General features: G+C 35.7%; 1 protein-coding gene across 2 annotated transcripts in view; it reads left to right on the top strand.

Moving 5' to 3' along the window:
• Nucleotides 1–18,606, top strand: part of SI (sucrase-isomaltase) — a 209,472-nt gene that overhangs the window by 174,813 nt on the left and 16,053 nt on the right. For both annotated transcript variants that reach the window (XM_075202075.1, XM_075202076.1), the window contains exons 51-60: nucleotides 361–515; nucleotides 1,947–2,115; nucleotides 6,304–6,400; nucleotides 8,873–8,985; nucleotides 9,064–9,189; nucleotides 11,166–11,294; nucleotides 12,214–12,324; nucleotides 13,926–13,988; nucleotides 15,129–15,245; nucleotides 15,848–15,932. In XM_075202075.1, coding sequence (XP_075058176.1) covers nucleotides 361–515; nucleotides 1,947–2,115; nucleotides 6,304–6,400; nucleotides 8,873–8,985; nucleotides 9,064–9,189; nucleotides 11,166–11,294; nucleotides 12,214–12,324; nucleotides 13,926–13,988; nucleotides 15,129–15,245; nucleotides 15,848–15,932 — 1,165 coding nt within the window. The remainder of the gene's footprint in view (nucleotides 1–360; nucleotides 516–1,946; nucleotides 2,116–6,303; nucleotides 6,401–8,872; nucleotides 8,986–9,063; nucleotides 9,190–11,165; nucleotides 11,295–12,213; nucleotides 12,325–13,925; nucleotides 13,989–15,128; nucleotides 15,246–15,847; nucleotides 15,933–18,606) is intronic.

The raw sequence follows: 18,606 nt of genomic DNA, 5'->3' as shown, positions 1-18,606 counted from the left end.
AACTTGAAATTGAGAAGGGCTGTTTCTTTATGTAAATTATGACATTTTTAAAACACAAACTGCTGGAAAACACATTACAATATTTCCTATGTGTGTACCATACACAGTATATATAGATGTGCTGTGTGTGCAGTCCTGTTCTTCTTAAATGAGCTCAAATCACTGCTTCAGTTTAAATTACTTAAATGAAAATCAATGCAAGAAATCAGTGGCTGCAAACAGTACAAAGTTAGTATACAGCATTTTCGAATATTGTGAACTAACATAAGTAAAACCAAACTGTAAGCATTAAACATGATGCTCAATCTTTCAATTAGTGCTCACACATTTATGTGTCTAACATAACGTTTCCGTACATAGATATATGATCCAAACAATGAACGATATGAAGTTCCAGTACCAATAAATACACCAAGCAGTCCATCAAGTACAGAGCAACAGAGAATGTATGATGTTGAGGTTGTAAATAATCCTTTTGGAATTCGAATTAAAAGGAGGAGTACTGGGACAGTCATGTAAGTAATGGTATCTGGTTTGCAGAAACTATTTATACACCGTAACATTTCACTATGTAAACTATGTACTCATAAAGCAAACTACTCAATGTTATGATGCATTATAACATATCATTCTCTTAAACTCTCCTAAACTCCTGTATTCTGTTGCTATGTTGTGGTCAACCTGAAGTATTGCTATGGAAGGGAGACATTATCTCTGCACATAAGGAGACATTTTCAATGCATATTGTAAATATTGATAGGCAGATGTATATATAGTTTAGTATTTGAAAACCTCACATAACAAATAAACGTATTAACTTGCAATTTGCTGAACCTACAAAACATTGACTATATAACACTGTAAAACTCTAATGCCATGGTTTAGTATATTTTCAGTGTTTCATAGTTTCATATTGACATATTAATGTTGATTTGTTCATGAAATCTGAAGATTGGCATGTTTTGAATCATGTAGCATAACTCCAAGGGTAGGCTGGCCTGGGGGGCAGGGGGAGGCATTTGCCTCCAGGGTCGGTTCCATTGTGGTCTACCCTGGGTTGGGTGACCTGCATTTTTTTCCCTTTGTTCCCAATAGGCTGCTGAGTCGAGTCTAACCCCCTGGGCTAACATTTGCCAGCCGTCCCGTGCTTAACCCCATCTTTTAAAAAAATATACATTTAAATCTCTTGCACCCTGATGCTGGCCACACATTTTGATATCATAGTTTATGTCCCCATAAATACTGCAGTGAAAATGATCAGATCATTCTATAAATCTGACATTACTATAAATGTGTATGGTAGATAATCATTATCCGCCTGTATGTATGGTCATGTTCTGACCGCAATTATAAACCATGTGAAGTCAAATGAAAAATCAACATTGAACACTTGGTCAGACTGTCAGGATTGTCCCTATGTATGACCACTAGTAAGGATAATTTATATAAAAGATGACCTACCTGACTGCCTTTGTTGGTGACATACACTTTCTATTAGATTGTTTCTAAATGGCACTTGTCTCCCCGCTTGTTTAAAATAAAATGCCTTCCTTGATACATCCTTCGTCATGTGACAATTATGGTCACTTATATCAGACATGCCTAGAATTTGCTCATTGGCCAAGATGCAATTTTTAACAGCTATTAACATACATGTTCATATGTGAGTGATTTGCCAGAATGCTAGGTTGTAAAGTATACATCCCATCTAGGATTGTACTGTATGGCTATGCACATTAAAAACAATTCAATGACTAAATATTTTCTGTACAATGAATAATGACTGCTTTCATATGTTATTGTTCCTTTCTGGCACGTTTTCAGACTTATATGATAAAACTCTCATATACAAAAAACATTTTTAATAAACAAAAACCTCATGACTGTATAACATGTTGAACAAAAACATATCCATACAATTTGTATGAATTTCTTATATTCTCCAGCTGGAATTCTCAAGTTCCTGGATTCACCTTCTCAGACATGTTTATTCAGATTTCCAATCTACTGCCCTCAGCTTATTTATATGGACTTGGAGAGACTGAACACCCCACATTCCGTCTTGACCTCAACTGGAACACCTGGGGATATTTTGCAAAAGACCAGCCTCCTGGAGTAAGTAATCAAATAAAAACACCATATATATGTAACTCCCTGTTACTGTGTGGTATTGTAGTGCATGGGTAAGTAGTGCACCTCTTTTTTTTGCTCCTGCATCCAACATATGCAAACATTCAAAAAACTAAAACATTTCCCTCATTCAGGGTCAGCTTCTCTTCACTTTTGTGTGCAGCTCTGACACCTTCTTGTGTACATCCTGTTCTGCAGGGATGATATCACACATATGACTTTGCATAGTATAGACTCTGAAACTCTCCTGTGTACTCTTAGATTTAACTCACCCCTCTATGGGGTCAGTATCCCTTGGGCTCTGGCACTTCCAGCGTGTGTTCTCAACAATGGGCTCTGGCACGCTTTCCTGGTGCAACTCTCAGCACCTCCTGGGTCACTATTATACAAATACTGACTAAATGCTTCTTGCAGTGATCCTCTTTTCTCTAGGGTCTTCCTCAGCAAATTCTTTAATCTCTAATGTTGTCTTTTCTTTAGGCAGGATTTTGTAATATGGCCACGGTGCCACATGCAGCAATTCCTCCTTCTATCTCTGTGATCTTTCTCTAGAAAGGGGCTGCTTCCCATCACTAAAGGCAGTCACACTGCTTTGGAAGCACCCCACTCTAACTTGGGGTATTACCCCTAATTTGAGGATTTTTTTGGGTATGCAGGCTCTCTCCTAGCAGCTTAGTGACAATTAGCCACAGCTCTGCACCCTAGAATTCCAGGGGTCTAAATAATGCCTGTGGAAACAGTGTGTTCTGAGATAATTTCTTGAGTTCTGATCTCATCACTGCAGTTGTTCATTAGCATATCTTGTATATTTCAAGGAATAATGCACCCCTACTACTGTAAATTGTTGTGAATATTAGAAGTCCCATAGGATTTCTGTATTCTATATTCTGTAGAAAGACACTCAGCCTATAGCTCTGTGCTATTATATGGTCACATAACTCTTCAGTTTTTTTAATATCCATATATATCAGGGGCGCATGCAGGATTGTCAGGGGGGGGGCTTCCCCCCCCCCCCTGACCAAAAAAACAAAAAAAAAAACACTAGAGGGAGCAGCTCAGTTTCGACAGCGCTATCCTATACAGCAGCCGCGGCGCTGTCAAATAAGCATCCACGGCGGTGCTGTATACAATACAGCACCGCCGCGGACGCTTCTTTGACAGTGCCGCGGCTGCTGTATAGGACAGTGCCGCTATGGTGGCCACTTAGCGCAGGGGGGTTTCTGGAGACTCAGAAACCCCCCTGCGTGCGTCACTGTATATATATATATATATATATATATATATATATATAAATATATATATATAATTTTACTTCCTATTCCTAAGCTTTCCTGGCTTAGAAATTTAGATTCTATAATGGTTGGATGATGAATATCACCTGCAGAACACAAATGGTGAGTTGCAGCACATTTCAAATCAAGATGAAATTTATAGAATATTTTTTTCTACATACCCGTCCCCAACTGCAGATTTCTCCTGGCAATGGATGGAAAGTGCAATTTTTGTGATCTCAGAATTAGCACACCACATTTCAATGACTCCAATCCACCCCATTATATGTATATATGTACATATATATATATATATATATATATATATATATATATATATATATATATATATATATATATATATATATAACAAAAACAGACACAGGTCCTCTGCACTCACCATGTACAGACTGGGGTACAAGAGGGGTTTGCCCACATTGTATAGACCAGAAAACAGGGATACTCTGCACTCTCCAAACACATAATTAATGCTATGTCAAGTACTGTTCTATGTTAAAAACAGGGAATGTTAGTTCCACATATTGCAATATATGTTAAGCTGACCAACTCACGCCAAAGTCTTCCCATTCTGGTCAGTCCTAACATGATCAAATGCTATGCTATTTTATCTGGGCTTAAGGCTTACCTGCACACAGCTTTTAAAGGCAAGTCTTTCCCTAGCACTAGCAACCATGGGAGACCTGGGACTCACCTGACACAAGTTGGAATTAATTACTGTAAAGAATGTGGTGCAAGAGTACATGTATATATATATATGTATGTACATGATATCTCAAAGATGTTTAGGTACACAAAAGGGTCTTTACCCACTAAACTTAGGCTTTTGAAATATAACTGAGCTTTAATTATCAGGAACCTTACAGCAGAATAACATATATTTTAACATAAATGGCTTCAAGAAAATAAAAAAAAACTAGCCCCCATCCAGCACATTAGTTCACTTATTGGCCGCTCATTAACCAGTGGGCAGTTAGGCTACTTACCTGAACACAAATATACAGCCCTTGTATTTCTGAGTTCCCTACTTAGGCATTGTGATCAAACCTTCCTGTCTTCAACTAGTTCTTCAACTGATGTCTCAGACTTTCTGAAGGATACACAACAGCCTCACATTTGAACCTTCTTCTGAGCTACTCAATGAGTCTTCTCCTCAGTCCCTCACTGGGCTATCTAAGCCCTTTATTGAGTTCTAGGCGGGTGTGGTCACAAACCTTTCCAGATCCTGGAGCAGTGTGCTTTGCTTTAAGTTCTCTTCTTTAGGGGGAGGTGTCACTTTTTTATTGCATACTACTAGTAGAAATGTTTCCTAACAACAGATGCTTGTTTACTGATGGATTTACCATTTCTCACATTATTTAATTGAGCTTAAGACCCTCATTCACTGTGGGCTAAATGTTTTACAAGAAGACTGAATTCTATATTTCCCTAACATACGTTATTACAGTTGCTAAAAGCACAATGATTGTTTGCAATTTACATTGGAATGTATCTTCTGGATTGGCTCTGCTGCACTTCACAACGCACATAACTTTTAGCTATAGAAAAAACTGTCAAATGTGTTGTGAGATAAAAGGGAGAAATGCAATTTAAGTCCAGTTCTTTTCCGAAGTCATAAGGGCATATCCTTTGTGATTTGATACTGAGCAGATGTTTCCAGTTGACAGCAATGGAGATGTCATTGGAAGACATTATTCTTGATGTTTCTGAGATTGCAGAATATGGCATGTGCTGATATTCTATGTCATTGCTTGTGCAATATTTTTAGACATGTGGCCTTCCTTGAAAGTCAGTATGAAATTTTCTCATAAGCACATGTCATATTGTGGTCAAACTAAACGCACAACAGCTCTCGTCAACATCCTACTGAAAAATGCAATGGCATTTCTTTGCTAAACCTGGTATTTCAAATTTTCCTTATTTAGATCAATCTTATGTCAATCCATCACTTTTAGGTTTTACTGTCTGTTTCCCACAAAAACAAATATGCTAGATTTTGAGACAAAAAATATAGCAAAACATTTGTTACAGTTTTGCTGTATTAAATGAAAGTACTGAGTAAATCTTAAGAACATGTCTTAGTAAATGTTTTATCATAAGGGAGCTGATAATACCAGGATAAGTGTACAATGTCTATTTTTGAATCTACAAATCAATATGACTGCAAACTGATAGTCACAGTTAGATTTACGTAGCAAATCATTTTAATAATAGATGTTCTAGGCACTAATAGATTTAAAACAAAATGACATTATAGTTTCCAGCAATTGTTACCAACATATAGTTATATGCAGTATTTTACAATGGAATGTATACTAAAGATCACAGTTTTTGTACCCTACAATAATGTGCAGAATTGTACAATTATTTTTGCTCAGTATAGATAAATAGAGGCAGAACCTGTCCATTACTGTTAACTAGGGAATTCACACTGGACTACAAACCTAAGGCCTCATACTCACTGATTTTTTTTATTTTTTTTGCATTAATAAATGCTAGTAAATGCAAATGAAACGCATTTGACATGAGTTTAATTTATATATGGTTTACATACATTTAGAGGCATTTACAAATGGGTTTATTCTGTGTTTGTTAACCTGCGTTTTATGGCAAAACAGGAATCTTTCCTTTTCCTTTAACCAAACACATGTGCGTATTACATCTGTATACAGATGGGTATGCTGACAGTTATTATTATTAATTTTGAATCACACTAAAACCAAAATAGGTTTCCTGGTTGACCCCTGTCTGACATTGTACAAATAGATCAAAATAATTTGCTATGGATCTCGTGTTAAACAAAGATCATATGATGTTCCACAGATTTCTAGATTTAAAGGGTAAGCTCAATTTACATTGCGTTACTTGATGCCTTTATTTTCAGTACAAAGACAACTCATATGGAGTGCACCCCTTTTACATGGGACTTGAAGACGATGGCAATGCTCATGGAGTTTTCCTGCTAAACAGCAATGCAATGGGTAAGTTCAATGTGGTGTATTCCATCACTTTCATACATATGATAACATAATTGCAAACTATGGTAGTAGTGTATTTACTAATCATTGTAGCTATTATCCTTATTCCAAATGTTCTTAACAGCTTTTAGTTAGGAACCATTTTGATATGTTGTCAATTATTTTTGTTATGTATTGCTCAGATTTTTATTAATAATATACTTCCGTTAAATTACTTTTATGTTGGCTACAAATTAAAAGTATAACAGGCTAAAGAAAATATTGCAATGTGTTAGTAGTTGTTAACTTTAGTGGCAAGACACAATGGGCCTGATACAGCTTTGGACATAAGTCCCTTTGTGCACAGAATCTTGTGTGAAATAGATCTACACATGCTGAGGAACGGACCTTGCGCCAATGAACACAGATGAATGCAATTCTTGTGTGAGCGCAAATGACATGACTGCCTACAACTTGAAGGGTGGAACGGGGTAGGGAGAGGGGCAGATGAATGTAGGCAATGTACGTTAAGGACGTACCAACGCAGACGTGGCCGAAGCAAGTGTTTTTTGTAAGTGCATGTTTATTAACCGTATCATTTACACCAGTTACAGGGCAGGCGTAAGCGCCTACTGATAGTGATGACTGTAATGGCATAGTCTTTATTTTAAAAAAATACATGTATGCATGCCAGTAGATAGCAAAGAACCTTTGTATGCAAGGAAGAAAGAATATAAAAAATGCATTGTATGTATAGTACACATTAAAAACATCTTGATTTATTTATTTACTGTTAAAATGCCCAAAACATATTTTTTTACAAATATTTCTGATAAGGATTATAGTATTAAAAGTTTTTCAATTATTTTATAAATATTTTTTTTTTGCATGTGTTCTGATGGGACTGTATAATGCACATATTAATGTGGGTATTCTGCATTCTGCTCTGTCTGACTACATACAACAAGTAACATTTAGCCAGAGCATACTTATAGCTAGATTCAAAAGGAAACGCTTGGATACTATTGGAACTACGCTCAAGTTCCCTGTTTGGTTTTTATAAATGCAAGTTCAATGCAGGTTGCGTCCGAAGATGATCAGGTCCAATGAGTTTTCAGCATAGATGTGAGTGGGCTTTCACCAGAAAGTGTGTGTGGTTTTCTCAGAAAGGAAACATTACTGGAAAGATTTGGGCTGGGTTTGTACAGAATAGTGCATGGCTTATTTTGACCTGATTTTACCTGGACAAATGTTGGATGGTTTGTTAAATGAAAAAACATGTTTTGGGTTGCATTTACAATTTCTACCCTAGTCTGTGTAAAAGTGCCTAAATACAGTATATAGATATACAAATATAGAAATACATAATACAATATTTACATTTTCATTTTTGGTGACCCAAGTTGTTAAATACTTACATATCTCGTATCTGTCCTGATTTAGGCAGAACAGTCACGATTTGAGGGGACCTATCCCACATGTTGGAAATTTTGTCCCAATTAGGTGACAGTTGGGAGATTACATAATTTAGTGAAGACATTTATATATAATATTTATATAAGCTATTATATTAATTTACAATTCCCCTATACAAATTATCTGGAAAAACTTTAAAAATGGGGTCTTTATACTTTCGTTATTATTTTGTTATTATTTATCCAGCAGCACCAGGCTTTACAGCTCAGCTCACAACATATTATAGGCAGCACTGTGGTTTTTTACAAAGGAAAGTACTGGTAACATTTTTTTACAGCCATAATATTATGTAGTACAAACATTATCTCTTCATTCAAAACTAAAATAATGACAAAATAAAAACTCTGTTAAGAGGGAAGCAAAGCTCAGATGTGGGAATTAAAAGATACATAACTCAACACTGTAAAAAAACATTTCTCTGTCACCTGCTGTGTTCAATATTAGTAATGGTTTCAGGAGAAAATAATAATTTTTACTGATCTATATATTTTTTAATGGTACATGCATTTTTTTTCTATTTTTATTGACAGCTTGTACATTACTGACATCTGTCAACATTGACTCCAGATAATCCTGTCAGAATCTTGACAAGACTAACTTACTTATACATCCATATGACACTGACACATATCAGTAAACATATTGACAGAAAAACAGTCTCCACAGATTACTTGCTGTGCATACATATGACCAGTCAGCAGTACAAACATTATAGTATTCTTTGTGTGGTAGGATTCTTTACTTGTGTCATATCAGCAGGTAAAGTTCAGTTTTTATGTTTACCTGGTTGTTTACTGAGAAGAGACAGCCATTTTGTGGATTGAACCAAAATTGATTTCACTGGTTGCTAGCGAATAGATAAGGGACGTATTTTGAATAATGGTTGCTTCCGTTTTGTGTAGAAATTGCTACATTTTAACACTCTACTGCTGCCAATCACAATATGGAAGTATGATGGCTTGTTGCCATACTGTTTTCACAAATTTTATTTTTATGGATGTTATATATATTCCATTTCAGATATAACACTGCAGCCAACCCCAGCTCTAACATATCGTACAATTGGTGGAATTTTAGACTTTTTCGTCGTACTGGGTCCAACACCAGAGATGGTTGTTCAGCAGTACACTAAAGTGAGCCTGTTAATTTTCACAATAGTTACACTACTTTATAGCTTTATAAGGTCCTAATTGTTTCTACTTTCATTTCAGCTTATAGGTCGCTCTGTTATACCAGCTTATTGGTCCCTTGGATTCCAGTTATGTCGTTATGGGTATAAGAATGATGGTGAAATTGAACAAGTGTATAATGACATGGTCTCAGCGCAAATTCCATATGTAAGTCACTATATAGAAAGCATGGATAGAAAGGAATAACAAGTTATATAAAAATAATCTCACAATAAGCTAATTATATTTTTATTTTATCTCACCAGCTGTATGTGCATCAGAGTTCAATGAAGATCAGTAAAGATAACTAAAATGTGATTACAAAAAGTTTCATGGCCACTTATAACACTACTCAAGCACATGCTTGGTCGAGTAGTTTTGCTGGGCAGCGAAGATATAGGCTTTCTAAAACAGAACATATAGCTATTGTTTGTTATATATAGTTAGGGTCATTTAAGAAAGTGCAAATAATAACAGTCAAATAATATGTGAACCTATTTTTGTGCAAATGTTTTCAGTTTTGAACACCATTCATAGTTTTTACCAATGAAAAGAGTTGGGGAAATGGGGCATTCCGCATAGGATTATATTAATGATGATTTGAAGAGTGCAGGATGTGCATCATCTCATCCTACCCATCAGTGCACCATGTTCCGTACATGATAACATGAATCTCAACTTGCATCAGTAGATAGGGAGTGATACCGTGATAGATATCACTGCAGTTCTCCACCGCTGAGCAAGTAGTGTAGAGTTGGCATGTATGTTCTAAAGTTTAGTTTAAGACAGTTTGCAAGATATACTTGTAAACTACACATGCAGTGATTGATGTCAGCCTCTTCAGGGGAGCACGCAGGGGGGGGTTCTGATTCTCCAGAAACCCCTCCCCTCTGCGAACGAATGGGCATTAAACATTGCCCTGTACTGTACAGCAGTCGCGGCGCTGTCACAGAAGCATCCGCGGCAGTGCTGTATTGATACAGCACTGCCACGGACGCTTCTTTGACAGCGCCGCGGCTGCTGTACAGTACATCATCGCCTAAATGGAGCTGCTGCGCATGCGCGGCTGCATGCGCAGCAGCTCTCTCTCTCTATGTATTTTTGTTTGGGGGGGGGCAACCCCCCCTTAAAAAATCCTGTGTTTGCCCCTGCTCTTTAGTGAATATAATACAGCATATGGCATCACATATGGATATATATGTTACCTGGACACAGGGCTAGAACAGTGTGGCCTCATGCTTTGTATATTGTATGTGGTGGTACTATAATTTGTGGGCACATAATTGGTATGTAATGTGTTTAGTGACAAATAGGTGCTATTTAATATGTATAGGTACAGGCTGGTACAATAATGTATGGGCATATTATGGAAGTGGATCACTGGATCAGTGGATGACTAATGTGTTTTAAGGGCAAATGACTGGTATTTTATATGTAAGGATACTGGTTGATATAATATTCTGTGTGCATAAGACTGGTATGCTATACGTTTGGGGACATATGGAACATTGCTGGTAGAATATAATGGTCATTTGTGCCTGTAAAATATAGAATTGTTGAAAGCTTTAATGCAACTCTTTTAAATTACATAATTGCTGGCCTCTAAAATTTTACCTTTTTTTATATACTTTGACTATACAGGATTGTATAATAGAAGCAGCTGAATGTGCTCATATTAATGATCTTACCAATATCATATAAGTATGTGAGAAAAATATTCAAACACATAAAGTGACACATTTAATAAAGAAAAATCTGATATCTCTATAATTTCATGGTGAATATATGACATAAATGAGAACCAGTATTTTAAGAAAAAAATAATAAAAACGTTGACAAAAATAAAGGGATAATAGGCTGTTCTTGAAAATGTTCCCTTTATACTTTCCACCACATGCATATCTAGCTAGATGCACAATCATGCAAAAGTGGACACAGTCCCAATTTGCAGTTCTCAAAGTGGAGAGTAGACATGCACTCAGTTGTAGCAATTTAGTAAATCAGGTTCAGTATGCATTGGTATTCCTTTTATGTGAATTGAATTCCTTGTAAAGTATGTTGTAATATATACTTTGTAATTTAATGGCCTTATATTATTTAAATTACATATTACTGTGCACTAAGTATGTATTCTCTTCTCATAGGATGTGCAGTATGCTGACATTGATTATATGGAGAGACAAATGGATTTCACTTTGGGCAAAAACTTTGCAAGACTCCCTGACATATTTGATAGAATCAGATTAGATGGAATGAGAGTTATCATCATGCTGGTATGACATATGTGTAGTATTGGTAGTTTAGTTATATTAGAATTGTAATATTATTTGAACAAGCTTATGCTATGCAGGAATCTACAAATAACTGTGTATTTCCACATCAGAGCAATCTGGTTTACATACAATATGCAAGGTCATCTCACTGAAGCACAGCAATGACAGTGATTATGCATTGTAGCTTCAGGACTATATCTTTAACTTTCAGTTATCAAAACGTATGACGGGTCTATTTTTACTTGTTTTTTTTTTTACATTTCTTAGCTCTCTTCTGCCATAATGGTGCAATGTTAGCAATTAAAACAGCATATTTACATCACTTCAATGTAACAAATGTTCAAGAAATGTTGGTAATTCTTAGAACAAAGCACATGCACAACCAATTTTATACATAAAGCAAGAGACAGTGGCTTAGTCACTTTAGTGTATGTATCGTGTACAGCTGAATATATAATTAATATGGGCTGGTTGTTCAAACCCCTTCCCAATTCATTCCAATTTCTAGCCAATGGGTATGGAAAAATCATATGGCTGTATTATTTTATTCAAAATGAAGTGACTGCATAGGGGAGCAGTAAAGAGCACTTCTCTTCCTCCATCAGCTATTTTATTTTTTTATTTTGTATTATTTTTTCAAATCTCCTTTTACGTTTCCTACTATTCCACAATTTCAAAGGGAATAATTATATTGCAGATTCACTGCCATATCATCACCAAAACCTCACATCACACAGCAAACAAATGGAAAGCGGATCTTTTCACTCAGTGCTGACATAATCTGCTTGTGCAATGTTAATGTATAGTGCTAAAGAATAGGTTTTAAATCAGAATTTATAGATTAAAAATAAAATCAATAATTAAAAGTAACAAATTAAAGCTTTGTTCCATATATAATTTATGTTTAACGTTTTTCTAGGATCCAGCAATTGCAGGAAATGAAACGGAACCATATCCGGCTTTCACTAGAGGAAGGGATGAGGACGTGTTTATTAAATGGGATGATAAAAGTGGAATTGTATGGGGCAAGGTAAGTATGAATTTCAAGGAGAAAAGCAGCATCTAAAAATGTGTATACTGTATATACATATGTACATATATAGTGTATACTGTTATAAAAATGTCTACTGCCTTTAAGTAAACTGTTTCCAATTAAATCCTGTAGATTTTAGTCAAAATATATCATACATCAAATGAGCTTGAAAAGATAGTTGACTGGGCTGTAATACTTGTCTCCTTTCCCTGTTCAGTACAATTCTTTATTATTTTAAATTTATTGATATAATGTTGCAACCCTATCTAAAACAGTTAAGTCCAACGTGAACATATGCTTTTATTCAGTCAGCAGAACAATGAGTAAAAAGTGTATTGTCTGTACTGAAAGTGGTGAGCATATATCACTTCTGTTTTGTATCTAAAAAGCCCATGGGTCACTAGGTAATACATCGTAGAGGTTATAGCAAAAATTTGAGTACAGATAGAGGTTATAGCAAAAATTTGAGTACAGATAGAACAATTTTTGTGTCATTTACTGCTTCTGGCATAATGTAAATATTATTGATTGGTTGTATGTGAGCATAGGGACTATGGCTGGAGGTAGGTTTCTGCTCACATCAGGGCTCTTGCAAATTTAGGCATGTTCCCTTTCCCCCTCTCTTTGATCATACAGTGGTAAAGACACACAGAAGTAACTCAAAGAGAGAGAGAGAGTTGGGCACTGCAGACACATCTCTTGATGCACTTAACTCAAAGAGGGTAGTACTTATTGCCTGGCATACCAGTGTGGGTGTGTACACCTGATAAAGTCATAACATGTGCAAGTGATAGGTGTATGTTTTAGTACATAATGCAGAAATGGCATCACCCTTCTCAAAATGTTTGAATACATTTGTACAAGTATGGTAAAGAAATAAGATACACAAGAGAGATACACATTTTTACATATACAAGAGAAATTAAATAAATCCACATTCTTTGTTTGTCCTTTTAAGAATTAAAGGGTAATTGGTTCTCTTTCCTACAGCAGACTGTATGGAAATGGATATTAAGTAATGTGAATGGATGGCAGCTAATTAATTTCATTATTTGCTCTAAGCTTACCAAAATGCTAATCAATGTAATGTTATTTGCTGGAGGTCAATCCGCAAACAGCCAATCAAAAGCAGCTAGATAGTGCTGTTGATAGTCATCATCAGCATCACCAACACATATTTTGCACCAGATCTCCAGCATCTGCAAGAGATACATCTCTTGGCAGGGATATCTGTGCCATATATAATTAAATTTCAATTATATGTGTCGCATATGTACATGCCCTCCCCTGTATCACCTCTCCTAAGCAATCATAAATTCAAGATGCGCAATAAACGTGATGTGAATGTATGCATATGTTTTGTTGTGTGTGCATGTGCAGTATGAAAATTCCTATTGTACACTTTTGTGTGTCCAACTCTACATGGTTCCTACTGTTTATGTAAGATATTATTGATCCATCTGTATTTAAATGATATAATGTATGATAAAGCATATTAAGTTGAGCAGAGTGTTCAGAAATAGCAGTTAACAGTAATCAGGCCACCTGATATTATTAAACATTATAACATTATTAATTATGATTTTTTTTTATGTCAGGTCTGGCCAGATTTGCCTAATATAGAGGTTGATAACTCACTTGATTGGGACTCACAAGTCGCTGTAAGTATTGTAAGCGTTTTTCACTGTATAATGCACAGAAGTTCTAAATTTGAGTTGTAAGAATATATTTCAGCACCATTAACAGTACTTAAGAAAATAAAAATACTTCTACAGGTAATTGAGGAAGTAGTTAGCCCTAAATAAACGCACACACAGGCAAATCAGACTTTTGGCCTGAGTGCTGAACACTTTGATCTGTGTATAATTTGGTCACCATGCTCGTGACCAAATTGGATTAGTCTGTTCCAGCAATGCTGTAGCTGCATCACTGGGTTAAATTGGACCCAGTTGTTGGGACTCCATGCACTACCTGATGGTGGTAAATTGGTAAATATATGTTTCTCTAGCCGAGAAGGCTATCTGATTGATCCTGATCCGATATGGATCAGGATCGCTAACCAGTTTGGTGACAATTTGGTAGAAACAACTAAACTGGCCATCTAAATTGCTGCATGCACAGCAGTACAGTTTTATGTTCTCTGTGTTTCGCATTAAGCTTCAACATAAAGTAATATTTTACTATTATTGACTAATCTGTGCCCATCGCAACAATATCTACCAAAGATGTGGACACTATTTGTAGTATACTTATTTATCTCCATCATAAATGTACAGCAAAGGTGAGAGACAAAGCAAAGCAAAGTCATAATCTTTCATTTAAAATTCAATGAAGGCATACCTGTCATATTAATTTTATATGCTTTGACAAACAGTTACAAACAGTTGTCAAACATTTAAAATAAAATGAATCAATATTCCAAGTTTAAAGGTTAGGCTACGTGAGCCAGAATTGCTCACTTATCAAAACTGCATGAAATGTACCTGATAAAAAATGTGACTATTGGCCCTACATTGCTGGCCAACATGTTGCAGGCCCCTGCAACAGTTAATAATGATGAAAGTTCATAATGATTGCTTCAGGCAAAAAAGACCGCAACATGTTGATTGTGACTGATGAGTCACATGGGATTTTGATCCGCGGTTGTCTGTGGCTCAAAACTATTGAAACAGTAGAGTGACATTAAAATGATAACTAAGAAAGGGACATAGCTTTATTAATTCAAGAATACATATCTAAGATGTTCACGTGCCTGGATAAACATTTTAATCAATTGTTTGCACATATCTATTTGTTTTTAGAAATTCAGAGCTTATGTGGCATTTCCAGATTTTTTCAAGAATGAGACAGCTGAATGGTGGAAGCAAGTAGTGAAAGACTTTAGACAAAAGTTTATTCGGTTTGACGGTATTTGGATTGTAAGTGTTGCTTTTATTTGTCCTATATTGAAATCAAGTGTTAATTGTGCATATTTAAAGCCTACATATATATAATCAAGTTTTAAGTATTATAAATTATATAAAATGATTTAGCTGTTTAAATTTGAGTACAAATAATGAAATTCTACTTGAATACAAATAAATCCTCAGTGATTTAATTTTCTTAAATTATTGTTACCCGCTACTTGTAATGCTGTGTTTCATGGCATAGCTTGCAGACAGTATTTTACTCTCAGATTTCCCTTTTCTATTTTTAAATCTCTGTTTTTACATGCAAAATATTTATCGTATATAGTTTATATATAGTTATGTAATAGTGCCAGGCCAAAAGAATCATAAAACCTAGAATGTTGACAGCCTATTTTACTGTAAACCAAGACCACTTAAAATATCTACAATATATAGCTAGAAAAAAATGTACTTTCTTAACGTGTGGTGCTGCATTCTATTTTAGGTGTATGTTACGTTATGTCTTTTTACCTTTTACAAAGCTAGTGTGAGTTTCTCTTGTAATAGAAACCACTATTAGGCAATACCACTGCTGTAATTGTTATGAAAATACCATGTATTTTACATTCTAGGATATGAATGAGCCTGCAAATTTTGTACATGGATCAGTCAATGGCTGTAGAAACCAGAACCTGAACTATCCTCCCTACATGCCATGTAAGTTATAAGGTTTATAATCATTTTTGACACGATTTTTGTCTGTTTAACTATTGACATATTCATAAATTAAGATATACATATTGTAAAATATTCTCATGATTAAAATATCTATGAAACCATGATATATAGAGGATATTATTGAATTAATACATAATAATTTAAAAAAATATAGAAAATATATAGAAAACATTTCTGTTTCACAAAGCCATAGTATGCATATATCTAAAAATTTAATAAACATAACATTTTTCCTTAAAAATGATTTACATTACTAATAATACAAAATAAGTTATAAATATATTGATATTATTAAAATATAAATATACACACATACATACAGTGGTCAAAGTGGAAATTTAGTGGTGGAAGTATGGAAAATATTATGGGGATGTAAATGAATATAATAAAATTAAATCAGTAAGAGAAGTGGCGGTATAGCACACCACTATATACACCTCCATTTCGACCACTAAGGGGCATGATGTACTGAAACGATCATTGGGCAGGGCATGATTTGTCATGTATAATTTTCTTCTTTCATTAAAATGTTAAAGATTTTTTTCATCACTGGTCTGTTATAATGTACAGAACAATCGTGGATCTGTTTTTTTGTTTTTGTCAATATGGTCTTTGAATATTTGAACTGTGCAATAATAATAATTATATATATATATATATATATATATATATATATATATATATAGTGGAAAAAGGGCCTATTTTCCACACCCCTCCTGTATAGGGACAGATGAGGTCCCAGAGAATCTGGAGGGGAAAGCTGTGTGCATGGTTAAGCTCTTACAAACCAAGGACCCTAGATTTAATACACACATGTGGAGAATAAGGTCTTACTAGTGTCATCTTGACAAGTCTGAATGCTGCTATTGTGATGCAAACAATAAAGCACCATTGCATTTGAAGCAAGAAGTTATTTGTGTATGAACAGACTGGCACTTAAGGGTGTCAGTGTTGCAAGGTGTCAGAATTTCTACAAGTGGTATCATTGTGGGATCTGTAAAGGACAGCCAAAAAACAGCTGTCCACTCCTGCCTGTCTCTGCCTGTGAAAAGACAGACAGGAGTAATATTACTGTGAACTGTTCAGCACCTGATTTTTTTTTCCAAAGAAAGCAAATGATTTGAAAATTGCTGGGCATTGTAGTGCCATACCAGTTGATTCACTGAGCTGTGAATTTTGTGTGGTCTAGAAAAGTTTGCTATTTGCCTGTGTGGAAAGCTAAAGTAATTGTGTGTTGTTTTTTCAAAGAAAGCAAAAGTTTAAAAAATTGCTGAGCATTGTAATACCACACCTTGGTAATTCACTGAGCTGTGAGTTGGGTGTGGTCCACAGAAATCTGCTGTTTTAACTGTTTTGGAGGCTGATTGCCTGTGGAAAGTGCTGAATATGTGTGAAGACCAACTTTGGCTGCAATAGAAATCAAGAGTAATTGCTACCAGTATAAATTTCCTTTACTTTAGCCAATATCGTTAAAAGAAAGAATAAAATATGTCAAAAAGAAAGTTTACAAACAGGTTGTCTGAAATAGAGTCTCAGCAGAAAATCTTGGGAAAATCTGCAGGGGAGTTTGCAGAGTGGAGATGTAGTTGGAGAATCTCATGTTTTCTGCACAAACCTGGTATTAACTTGGTCAGATTATGTGGCAAGGGAAGAGTATGATTGCTCGGAGAAAACTCTCATAGAAGATTGTGTGGGTATGGCAGAGTATGATCACATGGAGAAAAGTTTCAGAGCAGAAATCTCCTGGCTTGAAAATGAGATGAGGGACTCAAAGCAGCAGTGTGTTGAAAAGGTAAAAGCCCAAGAAGTTGTTTTTGAGTCTTGCAAGAGTTATATGCAGTAAAAGGAAAACCAGTAGAAACTCTTAAAGACACTGCAGAGAAATTGCAGCAGAGAGAGCATGAAATGTGGTCTTTGAATCCATGAAAGAGTAGTTTAAAGAGTTGTAGACATTGTATGAAGAAAGAGAAAAAAACAAAAGTTGCTCTTAAAGAGATAGCAGCAGAGAAAACCAAGAAATTGCTCTTTTAATGCAAAAGCTTGTCATGGTTCAGAAAGAGGTGCACACATCAAGAGTCTGTAAAGGAACTTGTAGAGTGCAAATTAGAGAGGCTTCATCTGGTTGCAGAACATGAAAAGCTTAAATGTTTGTTCGTATGCCGAGCAACATAACAAAGCTGCGTCATTGGCATCCTCTTCTAGTAAACTATGGAAGAGAGCATCCAATTGTACAAACCTAAAGGGTCCCAGGACCCAAGGAGGTGTCCCCCAGCACTGTTCAACCCGAGGTGTCACCCAGCACTATTCAGCCCGAGGTGTCACCCAGCATTGTTATCCCAAAGAGTCCAACAGCACTGTTCAGCTTGGGGTGTTCCCCAGGGCTGTTCAGTCAGCATGCCTCATAGTGCTGTTTTGTAAGAGATGCTTTGTGCTGCTGTTACTGGTCGGGATCCAGCTGTGAAGTTGTCGGACCAGTGGTGTTTTAAGTGTGGAAAACTTGGACAAATTAAAGCCAAGTGTGCTAGTCAACACAATTGGAAGGAGGTCTGCTGTGAGCGGGCCTGGTCAGACAAGCCGGCAACTAAGTCACTGGTCGGAAGCTCGGTCTTAAAGGACCTGCCAGGGAACTCTCAGTATGTGGATCTCAATTGTG

Source organism: Mixophyes fleayi, chromosome 3, assembly GCF_038048845.1.
Source record: "Mixophyes fleayi isolate aMixFle1 chromosome 3, aMixFle1.hap1, whole genome shotgun sequence".
Taxonomy (NCBI): domain Eukaryota; kingdom Metazoa; phylum Chordata; class Amphibia; order Anura; family Limnodynastidae; genus Mixophyes; species Mixophyes fleayi.
The sequence above is the reverse complement of the archived record's forward strand: the minus strand, read 5'-3'. Positions and strand labels throughout refer to the sequence as shown.